General features: G+C 33.9%; 1 protein-coding gene across 1 annotated transcript in view; it reads right to left on the bottom strand.

The window, feature by feature from the left end:
* Positions 1 to 17,809, bottom strand: part of LOC110996006 — a 30,356-nt gene extending 12,547 nt beyond the window's left edge. Inside the window, exons 1-11 of the mRNA XM_022263485.2 lie at positions 17,737 to 17,809; positions 13,719 to 13,810; positions 12,537 to 12,593; positions 9,660 to 9,806; positions 8,604 to 8,685; positions 7,600 to 7,721; positions 6,480 to 6,649; positions 5,758 to 5,864; positions 4,483 to 4,590; positions 3,711 to 3,783; positions 2,934 to 3,115 (exon numbers count right to left, since the gene is read on the bottom strand). Of these exons, the coding sequence (XP_022119177.2) occupies positions 2,934 to 3,115; positions 3,711 to 3,783; positions 4,483 to 4,590; positions 5,758 to 5,864; positions 6,480 to 6,649; positions 7,600 to 7,721; positions 8,604 to 8,685; positions 9,660 to 9,806; positions 12,537 to 12,593; positions 13,719 to 13,782 (1,112 nt within the window). The 5' untranslated portion in view covers positions 13,783 to 13,810; positions 17,737 to 17,809. The remainder of the gene's footprint in view (positions 1 to 2,933; positions 3,116 to 3,710; positions 3,784 to 4,482; positions 4,591 to 5,757; positions 5,865 to 6,479; positions 6,650 to 7,599; positions 7,722 to 8,603; positions 8,686 to 9,659; positions 9,807 to 12,536; positions 12,594 to 13,718; positions 13,811 to 17,736) is intronic.
* Between the last annotated feature and the right edge of the window lie 810 nt (positions 17,810 to 18,619).

Below are 18,619 nucleotides of genomic sequence, written 5' to 3'. Positions count from 1 at the left end.
ATAAAGATAAACAACTTCGGATACTGACACCTTGGTATGAAACAATACGCCACTAAGTATAATGAAGCATTGTTGAGGAAGTATAATGAGGCATTATTGCAATGACACCAGTGACCACCGGCATCCTACCTCATGTACGCAGTCTCAGTATATAAGCATGAGACTCGCGACAAATTACTATTCACATCAGAACCGAGCACTAAGCTCTAGCTAATTTAAATCATTTTGTATACTTTAAAAGTAATCTTTAAATAAAGTATTTTTTAATATCTCACTACACCACGTAATAATCACCCAGTAATAATCTCGTCGCATATCAACGCGATCATCGATCCAGTTGATTTCAACTACCAAACAATACGCTGGGAAATAAATAAGTCAAAATCTCATTAATAAACGTGAAGAAGTTGTTGCACATGTTCAGGGAACTTACTACAAAGTCTTCTGTAAGTACCTTTGCATTTCCCGTCAAAATTCCTTTCTCTCTCAAACCTCCGACTATTGTTATATAGTGTGTGTTAGTGATTGTGGTGTGAATCACGCTCCTGGTAGTGTGGGAAATTTAAGCTAACTCCATATTGTCACTCAGGTCTCCTGTTACAGAGACCAGTTTATCACATACACTACCAAATGTCGTCTTAGTTTAATCATAATAACTTTAAAGATTATTTATGATTTATTAGTATAGTGTGCCAAGTTCGTTACATATTTTAAGATAACAAATAAAATAATCAACCCCAAACTTTATTAGTATACGTCCCATCATATAACGCAAACACATTATATTATTATTTAAATAGTCCAAAACAATGGCTAATATTCGTGGGAGTGAGTCTCCAGAAAGTACCATGATTAATGGCAAATTAGAGAGCAATGCGTCCCAATGTGTGAGTATGATGGACCATGAAATTAAGAGTGAATGTGGCAATCGTCATGAAGTGAATAAGTTGTTGATGGAAATAATAAATTTAAAAAGAATAAATACATTTAGTGAATTAATTTTTGAACTAAAGCAAAAACTATTTTTTATTAAAAGTAATCTTATGGATAGGTTTAAAGATAGGAGTAGGGTAGAAGATATGATGATAACATATGTATATGTAGCGCAAAATACTTTACGCAATAATCTTCCATATCACGATCAAACTTATGTTACGAATTGTAGTTTTTCAGAAACTGTAAAGCGAGTGTTGCATTTAGAGGCAGAAGGTAGATTTGATCATATCAAACCAAAAATATCGCAAATTTTACCTCAACCAAAAATTATTCAACATAATTCTGTAAGACTAAACTATCCGATACATAATACAGCAGGAGTTAGCTATCAGTATCGATCGTATCACGTATCGCAACACAACCCAAGACATGTTTATCCACCGACACAATGGTCAATTAATCAGAGAATACAATCAAATAGACTAAATTAGTCTTGGACACCGAATCCAAATGTATTTGCTAGACCTTAACACTACTATTTCAAGGGTCAACAGCAACATAACTCAAAGTATAAAAACAAAATCGGTGAACAGTCGTTTTGTATCATACCAATCGCCCAATCTTGGGATTACTAAAAGGACGGTGGGCCATTATTCATAAAATAGATATTAAACCTGTATAACATATAACCTAGATAGTATTGAAAATTCCATGGGAAATGCACTCGATTTAAATTTCATAAAGTCAAACATAATATCAGAGGATTGATTTGATGAATGTTAAAGAAATTTGTAATTTGAATAGGATTAGGATCTGTACTTAAATCTAAATGATTAACACAATATTCAAAAAGATTTAAAAATGTTACGAGTAGCATATAATAAACAAATATCTGTAACAGATGATACACTAGAAGTATGTAATAAATAAATTGCAAATATTACCTTTTTTTCAAGATTGAGTAATAATAGCTATTTCTTTACTACTATAAATAATATATAATCATTTATAAAAGTAAATAGCCGTATTATAAATCAGATAATATATTTTATTATTAATATACCTACTCTATATTCTACTATATTCGTTAAGATTCAAATTTATAAGTCAAGAAAAATTGTTTCCACTGTCCAAAATAACCCCTCCTATACCTATCCTATAATGCAAAAGGTTACTTTATCAAACAATAAATGAAGAAATCTAGAAGACGATTTTTTAGATTCTCTAATATGCAAAGGAAGTTTAATCAAAATGGTAATCGGAAATATTAAACAAGGAAGATAGTGACAAGTATGAAGCCGTTCCAACAAGATGTCCAGTTTAAGAAGTATTTCAAATGTCACCAAAAGCCATATACTTATTTTTGAAAACTACAGAAGCAGATTGTACTGACCAAGAAACTATATGGACAAGAGTATCAAACATTTTGTATGGAGAACATTGTGAATTAAATGTTCTGGTCACTAATTACATGTTCTAAAGACTACACAATCAACGAATAAATAATAATTCCGAATATTCATACGCCAATTATAGAAACTGCATCGGAAATAAACAGCACGTACACACACAAAATTAAAGCTGAAGATGAAACAACTAAAATACATAGATTATCTCAGTGGACAGTGGACACAGACAATTGTTCAATATAGATGGATTAGCATTGAAACTATGATAATTGTTATTATAATTTAGCACTAAGCTCTACCTAATTGTAATTAATTTTGTATACTTTATAATTAAAAGTGTAATCTATGAATAAAGTTTTTTTAATATCCTACTATATTTTCAACACAAACATCATTCAAATCGGTCCAGCCGTTTAAGAGGAGTACAGTTACACACGTACAGAATATATACTTCGCCGTGTTTAACCTCTGTTTAATATAGTTTTATTGAACAATCCATGACATCTGCTTGACACAACAGATTCTTTTACCAAGAGGATTTCAATTTATGAACGTTTATATTATAACTTAAATATAAATCTTTCTTACCCAGATTCGTCCAGAATAACCTGCCGGTCACTGTACAAGCTAATTTCAGGTGGTGATTCCTCTAAATCTTCTGATACACTCGTTGCTTCCAGAAGAGGCGCAGAACGGCGTTGTAATCGACATACAGTTAGTGATATCATATGCGGTGGCGTCGGTGGAGTGGTAGCAAAAACGTCTTGTAGCTAAAAATAACATCATTTAATAAATCTCCAAAACTCGCTGACTGATATATCTAGTTTGGTGCTAGCGGAGTTAAAATTTATTGAACCGTTGAATGACAGTTTTAAGCCCAAAATAATATTTGAATGACCAACCCATTTCCTCTGAAAGAATCTCTCTGAAAGAAAGTCTTCTGGTTTGATTTTTTGGACTATTTGGATCTTATAATGATTAGTCTTAAGTCAAGGGCCAAAATTGGTTGAAGACTTGAAAGGTGAAGGCTCAAAGAGGCAACAAGTTTACTAGCAGATCGTCGTGGATGCAATGGTAAGCATTATTTCGCTCTCAAACCACGACTTAATTAACTGAATGTTAGGGGCATCAGTTAAACTTAATTCAAACCGATTGCAATACTTGCGTTGTGCCTCACTCAACGAAAACTCATTGAAAAAGCAATTAAACACGAACGTCGCCTATGCTATTCTCCCACTCTTCTACCGCTAGCAAGTTACACAAATTTGTGCTAAACTTTTAAATGGACGCTGATACTAAAAACTAGATATCAACCATAATATAGGGTTTAGTTTTTTAACAAGAGTTTATTAAAATTGCACTCACAAGTCTATGTCCCAGATAAAATCCAGCCTCTTCTGTTGCGACGATTGGCATATTGGTCAGCGAAACGTGGAATCTAAAAATAGTGATGGAATTAACATTTTTATTGTTATTCTAGTTGCTGTAATAACTTTTGTTTTTAATGTTTGTGTGACCCTTACTGTTACTGGTTTATTTATTTATTAAGGAAACTATACAATACAGTAAAAAAAAGTTAAAAAAAAAAATACATTGGACATATCGTCAAAAAGTTTCACTGATAAAAAATATAAAACAAAGCAAAACAAAACATGACAGCACAAAATTTATAAGGATAATTAGGAGAACGACAAATAAACTAGTAGCTAAATTAAAGACGAAAGATACAAGGCTTAGGACATGAATAGTTTTAACATATTCTTAAATGATACAGTGGAGGAGTGAATGAGTTTTTTTTTTATAGAACAGGGGGCAAACGGGCAGGAGGCTCACCTGATGTTAAGTGATACCGCCGCCCATGGACACTCAATGACAGAGGGTTCGTGAGTGCGTTGCCGGTCTTTTAAGAATTGGTACGCTCTTTTCTTGAAGGACCCTAAGTCGAATTGGTTCGGAAATACTTCAGTCGATATTAGTTGCAATATCCAAGGTAGAACACATCCTTTATTGAATTGGTTGAATGATAAATCTATTACAGCCAAGAGCTGAAGCTGAGAGAAGTAGTTTTTACGAACTTCTACTACTTGCACGTTTTTCTACTCACAAATATCAAACAGCATACCATATTAAAACATACCGATCTCTGACAATTGTTAGCTTGAATGTTGCCCGTAGATAGGGTTCGTCGAAGCACGGGAAAACTGAACGTGCGTGCGTCAACCAAAGACGAGATATTGCACAGCGACTGAAACATATATTTCATGATACAATTTATGCTTATCAAACGTTACCATCATTTAATTCATATAGGTAACATAATGTACACTTATGAACGTCAAAAAAAAAGAAATATACATTAAATGATTCTAATTTTACATTTACTGACAGTTCTCAAATCAAGAGCGTATAACGGAAGAGAAGGACTGTCAATAAACTCTCCGCCACTCTTTTTAATCTCCAAGTTTTTTTTACACAATGTTTGTAAGGAACTGCAACCATTACACCATGATCCTGATGGAGTTGTACACTTAGAAGTCAGAAACACTTCGATAGCCCGATTCAAGGTTGGGAGGCAAACGGGCAGGAGGCTCACCTGATGTTAATTAATACCGCCGGCTGTGGGCACTCACAAGGCGAATCGTAGGTGTCGCACAAGTAGGTATTTCTTTTAATTTTCATATATTTTATCAAAAACAAAAATATTTTCAAAAGCATCCGTTTCACCTTCATGGTCTGCAACAGAGCGCTTTTGACACACCTGTGCATCTTCATGGAGCTAGCTGCCATTCTAGATGTTTCCATTACAACCAAGAAGGTACCACTTCTACTACTTCTGCTTATTGCAGATGCAGGTGTTCATGCATTCAACAATAAGCGACCGTTCTTTTGCAAACGAAACAAGATCTTTCTACTCAGTATATTCGCCTAGATACAAATGACTACTCTTAAAATAACCACCAATCCTTCCATATATATTTCTGTTATATAAAATATATTATATGACTTTCATAATTGTAAATTTAGTTTATTTTTGTTTCCTCCTAATATTTATTTTTTTCTCTTTAATAATTTTCAAATTCTTGCACATTGCTTCAACAAGTCTTGCACATTGAATTTTTGGATTTTATTTTAATAATTTATCTAGCTAAAAATTCCTTGACTCATTAAAAACATTATATCAAGTCTTTGAAAACTGTTAACTTCATTTTTAAATTTACTTATGTCGAAAATTCTAAGACACTTATAGCTATACGTCATGAAATTCAAAGTATCTTATTTGGAACTTTTATCTTTCGAATAATTTATGTGTTGCATAGCTATTTGGCACTTTATCCATACATTGTGAAACAGGCCCTTAAAGTATAATAGATTTATGTTCTTTATATATATTTATTTTTACATTATTACTTACTGTCTATGCGAGCCTGTCAAAAAGAAACCTCGCAACTTGTCACTTCTATCCAACTTCGTGACAAATCGAAGGCTTAACGTGTAGTTATACTTGCGGCGGAGTTTTTCCTGTAAAAAAATATAGTGACATACATATATATTTCTATGTTTTCAAATCGCAATGAAGGTGCTGCAAATTTCCATTATTTAGCAAAGATAATGTCTCTACCATATAGGGGCTCCAGATAGAGCTCAGAGTGAGACAGATCAGGACTTCACAAGGTGACTGCTTATATATATATATATATGACGTTATAGGGTGCGTTGCTTAGCTATTTTCAGCGGAATAATAACTGTTAAAGGGTATTGAATAATAACGGTTTCAGTCTAGCGTTTCTTACGCGTATAAGCTTGGCTTTGGAAGCGTATGTAAGCACGTATAGACGCGCTTTTTGGCATACGTATAACTCGTACGAGCTTTGACGCGCTTTTAAGCTCGTATTAGTTCGCATATTAAAGTGACCCAGCATCGTTTTCGTCTTCCCAGTCGTTCTTCATCAGAATCCATGTTCATACTGGCACGACACCACTACCGGTTTGAGCGAACACGCCGAAATATGCCAGTTTACTCGCGTCTGGTTGAGAAACAACGCGTACACGCGCAGAAAAATACGCTAGTCTGAAACCGCCCATAGCTTCGTAAGGCTAAGAGGCGATGATGATATAAGGAAATAAACTTCGTACCTTGAACTCAATGTATGTTTGCTCGGCTGGAGGAAAGTCCAACGCTTTGACGATTTTAGGTCCAATAGACCCGCCTTTGAATAGCGCCCTCTCTGTTACGTTCATGTCTCGAATATTAAGCACCACGAACATCGTATCCCGATCTACCTTGAAATCTATTGAGACTTCACCTGTAAAATCACACCAAAAACCCATACAGTTATTAGGTACAAGCAATGCAAGTAATAAAATAACTAATCAAATGTTTTACTTTATTAAGCGGGTAGTTTACGGTACGGAATAAGTTTTAAGAAATTAAATATTATGACACTATCTGGTCAATATATTTTTTTATATATTTCTGTCTTGCTTATGTATGGAAAACATATAGAGGATTTTTAAAGTACTCTCCAGTATAATACTCGAAACGAACTAATTTAAGCGTACGACTAACTAGGCTACTTATTTGGGAATTGTATGCGTTTTTACAACAAACTCCCAAGCGAAATTAGAGAATTATTACTGAAGAAATTCAAAACTTTTGTTAAACGTTAATAAATCAAAAGAGCTTTTATAAATTTGATCATTATTTAAATGATCCTAACCCTAATTGATGTGCTCCAGTTCAAACAATTTGTATGACGCAAAACTGGGCGATTTTTGGCAGTTCTTGACTTGCGAACTGTTTGTACGTAAATTTACAATCAATATAACATCTTTTCTATTGACGTTCATATGTGTACTTGGTTACCTATATGAATTAAGTTATTTTGAGTTTGAATATCTTTGATAGAGACATGTACTAGGCATATATTCTTCTATACCGAATATATAATATTATTAACATAACTCAAAAGATAATTTATAATTACGGAATGTCCAGTCGTTCAAATGCGGCAAAGTCAATACAATATAAATTAAATTAAAAACGACCTTTTGGTGTCCATTGAATATAATTAAATAGAACTTGGAACTCGAATCTAAACCATGAGGTCACGTGTTCAAGTTTTCCAAATTCCAATTCCATTCCAAATCTGTGACACTAATGCAAGAATCCACCTGGTTCCCTTAAAAAGGGAGTCACTACTTGTATATATCATAAGACATCTCTCAGAAGCTGCTCTATAACGCCATTACCTACCTCTCATTTCGCCAGTGGTAAGGTTCGGATGAAGCCACAGACTGTAATGTTTGGGTATTATAGAAGTCGGTAACCTCGCTCCACGCCATGGAAATACCATTCCGTTTGTTGCTATACGATCTCTGAAAGAATGGAATAATAATGTTTTTATAGCCAGAACCTGTTAGTAGCTGGAGCTACTGCATGCATACCTACTCTTCTCCATTCATTTATTATTGGTTAAGTAAGTAAGGAGAATTAAAATGAGCAGCTCTTTCATGCAGTGCGACTCTCATACCTGAGGTCGTAGGTTCGATCCCCGGCTGTGCACCAATGGAATTTCTTTCTATGTTCGTAATTATTAACATTTGCTCGAACTGTGAAGGAAAACATCGTGAGGAAACTGACATGTCTTAGACCCAAAAAAGTCGACGACGTGTGTCAGGCACTGAAGACTGATTGCCTATTAGATTAAAAAATGATCATGAAACAGATTCAGAAAATCTGAGGCCAAGATTTATTTTTATTTAAGTAAGGAAAATGAAGACGTCACTGATTTGTGGTTTTTGCTTTTCTCGATCTTTCTCGATTTGCCTTTGAGTCCAGACTAGTCTTTAGATAACAAAATTAAATTCAAACTTTCAAACAAAATTAACAATATTCATGGGCGAGCCGGGCGCAATTACTTTCATTTTTGTTTGCATCATTTTTTTTGCAGAACCGTTCCCGGCGTTCTACTCTGTGCTTAGTTGACATGTCCTGTAGGCCGTTACGGTCTACTGTCATCTGTGTTTGTGGTTCCGGGTCGTGCCTGGATGGTTTAGGTCAATATATTACGTTGACTTCTACAGTTTGTTCGCCATATCCATGTTGGGCTTGGCAGATGAGGGGTTACTGGGTTTTATTTAAATATACAGAAACCTTATAAACGTTTATTAAACTTAATTCAGGTCCATATGTCATTGAGACAATAAGATTAATCTAAGTGATATTTTCCCAAAAAAAAAACTATTAAGTGTTCTTACTTATTAATAATCGTGGAGTTTTCATCAGATTCTGTTGGCGCTTGTCCAGGTACAAGAGTGTTTTCAGTCGTACAAGGGCAATCTGTAATTTTTAATAATGTATTAAACTTTTTTATTAAGCTTTAGAAGGCGTGAGCTTTTTAAGGAGGTCCTCCATCAATTAGAATTTTCGCTTAATTCGTCGCATAATTTGTATAATATATAAAAATACAAAATAATCGAGTGACAGATTATAAGATATATATTGTATAATAAAACTTATTAAAGATCTTCCTTTGGTCTCAATAAAACATCAATTTCATTTCAGAAAAAATATTATATATAAATATATTATATATTTTATACATAAGTATAGAACCAATTACGGCAAAAAAACATTGAGCGTTGGGGGAGTAGTACGGTATAATAGACTCCCACAATATAAAAAAATGCAGACAGCCTAGCAATATTTAAAAGACCATCTATTGATGTCCCAATCTACGGAAATGAAAGTCCACCCAAATTTTACCACCTCTCATCTAAACTATTGTGTATTTTGAAAATAAATGTCTTTATAACTAAATATCAAAATTCTAACTTCATTTGTTTCAAAAATTCAAAATCATTGATATTGGTAATACGATGTACATTTATGAACTTCAAAAACAGAAATATATATGAATTTCTTCAAATGTTACATTAACGGAAGAGAACTCCCAATAAAGTCTCCGCCTTGTTTATATAGATATAGGTATAAAAATGGAGGATGCTAAAGATTCAATAGCAGATTTATCAAATAGTTTCGTCAAAACTACGCAAATAAAGATATTCACGCGTTATTTATTTATTATTTTATTTTGTCGACAATTTGTCTTTTTTGAATTATTTTATCTAAGATATAGTATAAAAAGCATGAGAGTGCCCAATCCAGAACATCTAGGGTTGCCTGGAAGAGAATGCTTGTTAGCGATAAGGCCGCCCGTTGCATCCCTTGTAATTTATATATATTGTGTTATTTGTGTTTCTTTCTAGCAACGAAGTGTGAATAAATAAATAAATAAACATCACACGAGTTACCTGGTTGTGGTGTAGCGTAAACCACTAGGAGTGCAATCACAAACATCGCCGAGAAGACCAGACCAGCAAGACATAACGCTCTGCGCTGTGAGCAAACAGCCACCGGCGTGTCACCAAGTTCCCTGGCCTCTCTGGCTTTATCTGTATCTGAAATTGTATTTTATATATGTACTTGAAAGCCAAGGACCTATTTTAAAAGATATCAGTAAAAAAAAATACGTTTATTTTGGAACATAAGATCATCATGGTATCACTTATTCCACGTCATTAAATTCGAACCTGTTGGCATCCCTACTCATCGGCAAAGAAGACAGAGGGTGTTCGGTAAACACTCGGTCCTCTTTAAAAAAAAACAAATCATCAAGCAATTCTGCAATATATAAAACAAATATAGCAAATTACTTAGAAATAGCCTGCCCAGCACTAGTCCCAGGCCCTTTTATCAACTAGATAATCACTTACTTTATAGTAAGACTTTTTACACAGCTTTTCTTTAACACATTTCTTAAATTTTATAAAATATCTGCCTTTTATATAAGCGAGAATATGTTCAATTATATTTACTAAACATTCATATATAGGCGGTAATGTGGTAAGTCTTTCTCACACGGCATCAAGTATGTCTGAAAGGTGTAAAACGTTTTCAAGTGAGTGGTTAAAACACCGCGGTGGTACTTCAAAAGTCACAATCGCGATACGAGTTTAAAGGTATATGGGCAAAGTTAGTATGAAAATGTATCCATTATATTTACATATTAACTCTGCCTGTTTTTTATCAATGAAACATATATTACCGTATTCAAATGTATGTGTTTTAACTGTATATTAAATATGAACACTAGTCAATTGCGTCTTCTTTTATAAAACGGGGCAAATGGCTGAAAGATGTTAAGTGATACCATACCATACATAATAAGCAGTCTTTTGTTTAAGGGCCTGTTTCACAATGTCCGGATAAGTTCCAAATAAGCTATTTATTACTTATTGGTAGGATAAACCGTATTTTCGCGTTTCACGACTATCAGATAGCGCTATACGTCATGAGACGCGAAGTATCTTATTCGGAACTTTTATATTTCGAATAATTTATGTGTTGCATAGCTATTCGGTACTTTATCCATACATTGTAAAACATGCCCTTAGATGCTCTATTCTATCCTAAATAATTTTAGCATAAATGTTACAGAGCAAAATTTAAAAAAAAACCGATATACGCAGTCTTTTGTTTTAGATTCTATATTCTATCTTAACTAATTTAAGCATAAACGCCATGAATGCATGTCACAATTAAAAAGGCGCCATTAAAAAGCTGAATCGACATCTCGCTTAGTCCTACATTCGACACTTGACCCGCATCGCTTCTATTCAAGGACAGAAAGGAGAACTCAACTCACTTGACATGCTTTTGCTTGTTTGTTATTTATGCTGTTTTAAGAAGACGACAATTATAATATGCCTAACGAATGCTTTCTAGGCTTATTTATTTCGTGAAAATAAAATACGTTTATTTTGGAACTTAAGATAATCATGGTATCACTTATTCCACGTCATTAAATTCGAGCCTGTTGGCATCCCTACTCATCGGCAAAGAAGACAGAGGGTGTTGGCCGAGAGAAAAAGCCGTGCGTAAAAAAACTCTTTGTACTCTTTAAAAAAAAAAGTAATCTTACAGCTGACATACATTACATATAATTAAAAACAAATACACTGAAAATGTAGCCAAAGATGGAATACAATTTTACTACAAAAAGATTTACAAAAGGGAACAAACAAACAAAAAGTATTCAATACATTTAACTAATTTTGATTCAATTTATTTATCTAAGCCTAATTTGGTTGTGTTGTGTGATGGTGTAAAAGTGTGGGTATGTACGTAGGCTTCCTACTCAAAGACTATTTATTTTATTTATTTATCTTGGAGAGTAAACAGTTTATTTCAGTCTTTCAGGCTTACAGGGTTATCAGACGTGACATGAGAAAAACATGTAGTTTCTTTTTTATCGAATAGCGATTTGTAGGTCGCTGCTAGATTGGAGTGTCAGGTTCTTCAGCTTTAGTGAGGGACACAAAAACTTGTGATGTCTTTTCCATTATTATTAAAAGCCTGGATTAAACATATTAAATATTAATACTGTTACTATTCGAATTTTCTGGTGTTGTGTCTCCTGAAATCCTCATCTATATCCCAACTTAGCTTGCTGAAAACGTCTCAGTTGTAAAGATATTTAGAAACGTTTCCTCTATTTAGGATAGGAGGGCATAAACAATCCTCTGAGACGCCAAAAAACACAATCACACATTTTGGTTGATGCGTTGCCAGCTTCTGAGGGAGGAGTTTTTTTTAAACTATTGAAGGTCGTATCTCTCAGGGAAGAACTCCCACAGGGAGTCGATTCCACACTTTGCTAGTTGGCCACAAAAAGTGTCTTATGAAGCGGACAGTGGGTCCTCCAGCCATCAGGACAAAAGCCCGTCTTCGTAACAATACATAACTTGCTTATTTGGTTGTATTTTAAATTACATTAATATTGCCCGTGATTTGGTAAAACTTTCCAACGTATTCTCTTTTAAATCTATACTATATGATAATGCTATTATTTAAGTCATTTTAACAAACTACTGGAATATAGATTTCATTTTCAATATTTTATAAGTATTGTAAAAAAAGTAGATAGAATTTTTTTTGAATATTTTATAAGTACGAATTACAGCGCTATTTACGCTATTTACGCTAATTTACGAAACTTAACTCGATTTAGGAAATCGCCACCCTTATAAAACTAAGAAAGCCTTAATGAGCAAAATATACAGCCTTAGCTTGCTCATTTAACTTTTCAATAATTGCAATATTATATTAAAATTAAAAAAAGTTCTTACCTGCCAAAAACGCCACATCGTCCAGATCTTGATCGACCATGTTTCTCCAGGCAGCTGCTGCAAACATGGATGTTTATTTACTATTATTTGTAATTAGTATATAAGGGAAAATGTACGTGAACAGTTTCTCCTCCTCCTATATCAAAATTTAATTACTTTTTCAGAAGACCGAGAGTTTTCTTAAACTTAGATGTCGACGTTCGCTCGTATATAGTAGGAAAACTTCCTGTTGGCTTTTACCACCCCTTTGCCAGACATTTTTTTTGCTGGGAAGACCCCTGCTGGGCCATGAGGCAACTTGTTCAAGTGACGCGGCGAATGTGGGTGTCAGTTCGGCAGATGCAATGAACCAAACTATTATCTAACTACTATTTCCAGCCTACCTCAACTCTGGTATCTCATAGGCTTTTATACCAACGCAATAGCCTAACTCATCTATTCATATGTTAAAAACAGCTTTTACTATACGCTGATTTAATTATAAAGACTCATCAACAATATGGACACTTGCAGGTCCTAACAATAAACAAAAGTGGAGAGTTTCTTGCCAGTTTTTTCTTCTAGGCTCTTGATTTGCGAACTGGTTTAATCTTTCTATTTTCATTTCTTTCATCTATCGCATTGGTTTGTATAATATTCCGTTGGTGCTAAGTGGAGGGTTGGAATTTTGCAGACACGGTCTAAGATACAGTTCACAGCTAGAAGCTGGTGGGAATAACTTTTTTCTTTATTGGGTATTCTAATCCACCCATTCTTCCTTCTCGATTGTACAGTGTGTTTCACTTCTTGTCTTACCTCGCACAGACCAAGGATGTCCCACTTAATGTTGCTAAATTCTTGTTCTTTTTTTTTAAATAAAAATAAAATAAAATACGTTTATTTTGGAACATAAGATCATCTAGGTATCACTTATTCCACGTCAATCAATTTCTAATTCGTGTATCATCTGTTGTCATCATCCTGATATGTGGCCACATGCAGAGGTTTGCGGCAGTTCGTCGTCATCAAAGATTTACTTGTAGCATCCCTGCTGTTGCCAGACTGGGGAGACAACATTGGGAACTGGAAGTCGCTGTTTATACCATAATAGTTGATTGAGAGTAAGAGTAAGCCGTAATCGCAACGCCAGGGCAACTGGAACGGGTAGTTTTATTTATTCTAACAAAATAATTACAATCTTACCTTTGGCTGAGCCGTTTCTATCGGACTTATATTTTCCAATTGGCTCCATTTGAATACCATCCATCTCACGTCAACCGCATTACGAAGAATACCTGAAACAAATTATTGCAAATGAGATTATTTTTCGTACATATCTTTCAATGTGAGCATAAATATGAAAAAAAGACGTAGATATTATACACGTTAGTATGACAATAATATATTGTTACATGTATATTTATTAATAGTGTTAGGGCCTGTTTCACAATGTACCTATGGATAAAGTGCCAAATAGCTATGCAACACATAAATTATTCGAAAGATAAAAGTTCCAAATAAGATACTTTTCATGACGTATAGCGCTATCTGACAGTCCTGAAACGCAAAAATACTATTTATCCTACCAATAAGTAATAAATAGCTTATTTGGAACTTATCCGGACATTTTGAAACAGGCCCTTAATGTCTAAATCTTACCCCATAAGTTCATGTCTAATAATAGTTTAGTCAATATAATCATGTAACGATCAAAATCGCAAGTTTTGTAATCGTTTTGAAATCAGCTGTTTAATTAACGCCTCTAACATTCTGTTAATTACGTCGTGGGTAGAAAAGTTCGATACGCGAAATAGACCTGTGCGATCGATTGAACGCAAACGATATCGAGCGAGGGGTATATTGACATAATTTGTATTTTTTGTAGCGCAGCTGCGAGAAGATATTGACAATTCAGGTGTACGGATTTAGCATGGGGACAGAGTCCTAACAGACTAGGGTCTCCATGGACCTTGGATTGTTTTTTTAATTATTTAAGTATTACAACTATGACTGAATATATATGTACGAATGGCTGCATATACACCGCATGTATCTGAGAAAGTAGTTGTGAGTTGTGCATTTCTGTGTTAGTTTTTGGAACCTCAGTCATGCCAAGTTAGATAAGTAAGGATACTGTAGGTTGGAAATACATTTTGGCTAGCGAAAGTTTTATGTGACTTGCGAGATTGTATTAGAATTTATTTAAGATTTAATTACTGAATCTGTATAACCTTGTAAATTAATAAAAATTATAAATGTCAAAAAGCCGAAGAAAACTGAAAAGAAAACTTTTACTCTAAAATAGCAACCCTTTGCAATCTGTCTGCAATACCTATTAAAAACACTGCATTGTGACAAAGGGAGAAACCACAGCCATTAAGTTGCACAAAAATACAAGGGGAGTTTGTGTTGCCATCTCTCAACTAATCCAAAATTAACTTTCACTTTGTGGAACCAGCTGCCGACTGAAGTATTTCCGAACCAATTCGACTTAGGGTCCTTCAAGAAAAGAGCGTACCAATTCTTAAAAGGCGGCAACGCACTCGCGAGCCCTCTGGCATTGATAGTGTCCATGGGCGGCGGTATCGCTTAACATCAGGTGAGCCTCCTGCCCGTTTGCCCCCTATTCTATATAAAAAAAATTCATCGGCAAAAAAGACTGAGGCTGAGAGAAAAAGCCGGCGTAAAAAACTCTCGGTACTCTTTTAAAAAAAGCAAATCATCAAACAAACTACAATATTTAAAACAAATATAGTACCAGGCCCTTTTATCAACTAGATAACCGAACGTGTATTTTGTACGTTAGCAGCGGGTGTAAGGTTTTATTATTAATAAAATTGCTAACCTAAATATTATATAAAATATACACAACTAAATTACCAATTAAAAATATATTAGCCAAAATTGAGTAGTCAATTAAAATACCGCTTTAATCAGAATTTCACACACATCAGAATTTAAATCTTTTTCGGGAATTAAATAAAGCTGGCAACACTGCGAAGTGAGGGTGCAAGGACCTAATCTTATAACGAGTCATTGCACTACTCGACCCTCTCAACACTTGGGGATGTAAGCATGTTGCACTTTTGAGCAAGAAGAATTCATGTTATTGGAAAAACACAATATGCTGAAAGCTTCTTCAACAGATACTAAGCAATAACATATATTTTTGTATATTATGTTTTTTTGATACAATATGCCACGTGGATATTGCAATGGTGCCTTAAAAATATAACTCTTTCAGTCACATGTGGACACCTATATTCAAAATTTGCATTACAGCCTTTTGGGAACGGTCTAACTTTAAATAGTTGGAGTTCTTGTCTCTCAGGAAAGACCTCCCACCCGGAGTTCGCTAGTTCGCAAAAGAAAGTGCCATGAATTACTCACTGTGGAAGACATCCAAAAAGGTGATGTTAAAACAAATGTATTTTAGAAAGAGTTGGTTTCCAATTTTACATTTTAATTTTATTTTATGGAAATTACGGTTTTCAAATCAATTTGAAAACTGTAATTCTAATAATTTAATATGAAATATTTAAACATTGTCATGGAGGAGGCTTTTACTATGCATATACAATAACACAACTAATACTTATAATACGAAATGTAAGATAAACAATTATTGTGGAGTTACAACGAAAATTTTAAATATGGAAGAGGGCCTCCACAAAAGAGAAATTTTCATAATATGTTTGTTAAATACCACAAGAAATTACTTTGATTTGGAGCCTTACACTCCTTTGTTGCCCCGAGGCATTCAAGCCTCTAAAATTATAAATCCGGCCCCGTTTTCGCCAAATATATATGTAAGTCAATCTCACGTTCTTCGAAAACGGATATTCCCATTTCTCTTTATTTCCTGTCTGCCTTCGGACTGTTTTCAATTTTATAGATGTCTACTTTGACGTTATGTATTTTAAATTCCGTTGGGTCCTTAATTATCTGATTTGGCGGGAAATTAAATATTAAGTATTAATTGTCATTTATTCAATTTTTAAGTTTAAATTATATTTTATTTTTGTCTTATATGTATTGACTTATATTTTCTGTTCCATACGTACTGTTTATCTGCTCTGTTTTGGCTTTATATATTGTCTAACTGTTATGTTTTATAATATGTATGTTAGCTGTAAGATTACTCAATAAATAAATCCAATAAATAGATCCAAAAAAAGGTTTGAAGAAAGTTCTTCCCCCCATGCTGAAGCATCCAATCTAAATTAGTACAATCATATGCACATTAAAATCAATTGAGTAGTTTTTGAGATATAGGTACCACGTATCCACGCATTGTTAGTCAGTTGGCAGGTATTAAAGCCGGTTTAAGTTTTTTTAAATAGTGAGAGTACATAACATATATATTAGGTATTAAGTACTTAGTTAAATGTGTTTACCAAATGTTATGTATTTTTCCTACCGTAAACGTTTAAACCTTTTTTTATATAATACGTTTTCTACATTAAGCTAAATCTTTAGTATAATTGTTTTTGTTATATGTAACTTATTGTAGCTGTTGGTATGCGAAATTATAAAAACATAATTTTAGAGTCGACCTAGTGAGCATCGTACATGACGACGTTATTGAATGACATTTTAACGAGATAAAATCTGACTATAATTGAAAATCCGTATTCAGATTAGGGTGTAATGCAAATACAAACAAACAAATGTGTAGTATAGTATCCGAAGTAATTTTTAAATGTTAATATATAAGTAACTAGATTCAACCTGACAACACCACGGCATCGAAAGCTTTTTTTATTATTAGAATTTTGTACATACATAAAACGCCTGAGAAGTCAACAGAAGGTCAATTTAAATATATACTATTTTATATGTAAAAATAACATTAATAAAAACAAACAAATTTAACAGAAAAAAATCTATTCTAAGCTATAATGACACTATAGGTCCATGAACCTTTTACGGTAATACATTTAATTAATAGATTTACAATTAACAATTGCACCTAATTATCTTAAGGGTGCACAGGCGTTAATAATTAAAGTTGGCGTAATACCGGTGAACCCGAGAGCTGTTGCCTTCCACTCTCAACGAAACGCATTACAGCGAGGAAAAGTATTAAAGGTACACTGTCAAAATCAAACCTTTTAAATTTGTTTTAATTTTATGTTTATATAATTTATTATTAATATGCAGGTACAAATACTGTATTCTATTTACCGTAATACACACAAGTACCTTAATAAATACATACCATTTATCGAATTGATATAGCACGACACAAACAATTATCACAACAATATTTGCAAGTGAACACGGCGGAACGCAGTCGCGGTATGAAATCGATTTTCCTCACTACGGGATCAGAGTGTGGGGGCGAGATGGAGCGATACATTTTCACGTTGGAGGGAACGGGAGATGCTGTTATCGTAGTTTGTATATTGAACTCCCTCGAAATAGGGTTGTTTCGCGTATTACCACCGGTTTTCGTTAGACAAAACGGGGAAGAGAGGTGCTTTTCGACTACTCATATATACAAACTATTTATATTCTTCTAATTAAATAGGGTTGTATAGTCTCCGTTGCTATTCAATGTATATTCCGAAGCAACTATATCAGAGGCCATTGATGGTTAGAGGTTGGTGTGAAAGTTACCGGAAAGATCATTAACAACCTTCGCTATCAAATCAAATAAAATCAAATGAAAAATCATTTATTAATGTAGGTAACATAATGTACACTTATGAACGTCAAAAAAAGAAATATACATTAAATGCTTCTAATTTTACATTTACTGTCAGTTCTCAAATCAAAGACGTAGAACGGAAGAGAATACTATGCAGACGACACTGTTTTATTAGCCTCGTCAATGGACGATCTACAAATGCTTGTAAATAATGGTCATGAAATTCATGAGAGATGGTCTGACTATTAATGCAGTGAAGACGAAGGTGATGGTCATTTTTCGAAACAAAACTTCAAGTCCTAAGTTATCTGTAGTTGGAAGAATGTTGGAATCGGTGCGGCAACACAAGTATTTGATAACTTGGGTTACGAGTGGAATCCTGATCAGGAAATAAGGTCTTGAATTGCAATCTTTCAATAAAATGAAGAAAGTTTTATGCTGCCGTTACTTG

This window comes from Pieris rapae, chromosome 22, assembly GCF_905147795.1.
Source record: "Pieris rapae chromosome 22, ilPieRapa1.1, whole genome shotgun sequence".
Lineage (NCBI taxonomy): Eukaryota > Metazoa > Arthropoda > Insecta > Lepidoptera > Pieridae > Pieris > Pieris rapae.
This window is presented reverse-complemented; position numbering and strand designations above follow the sequence as displayed.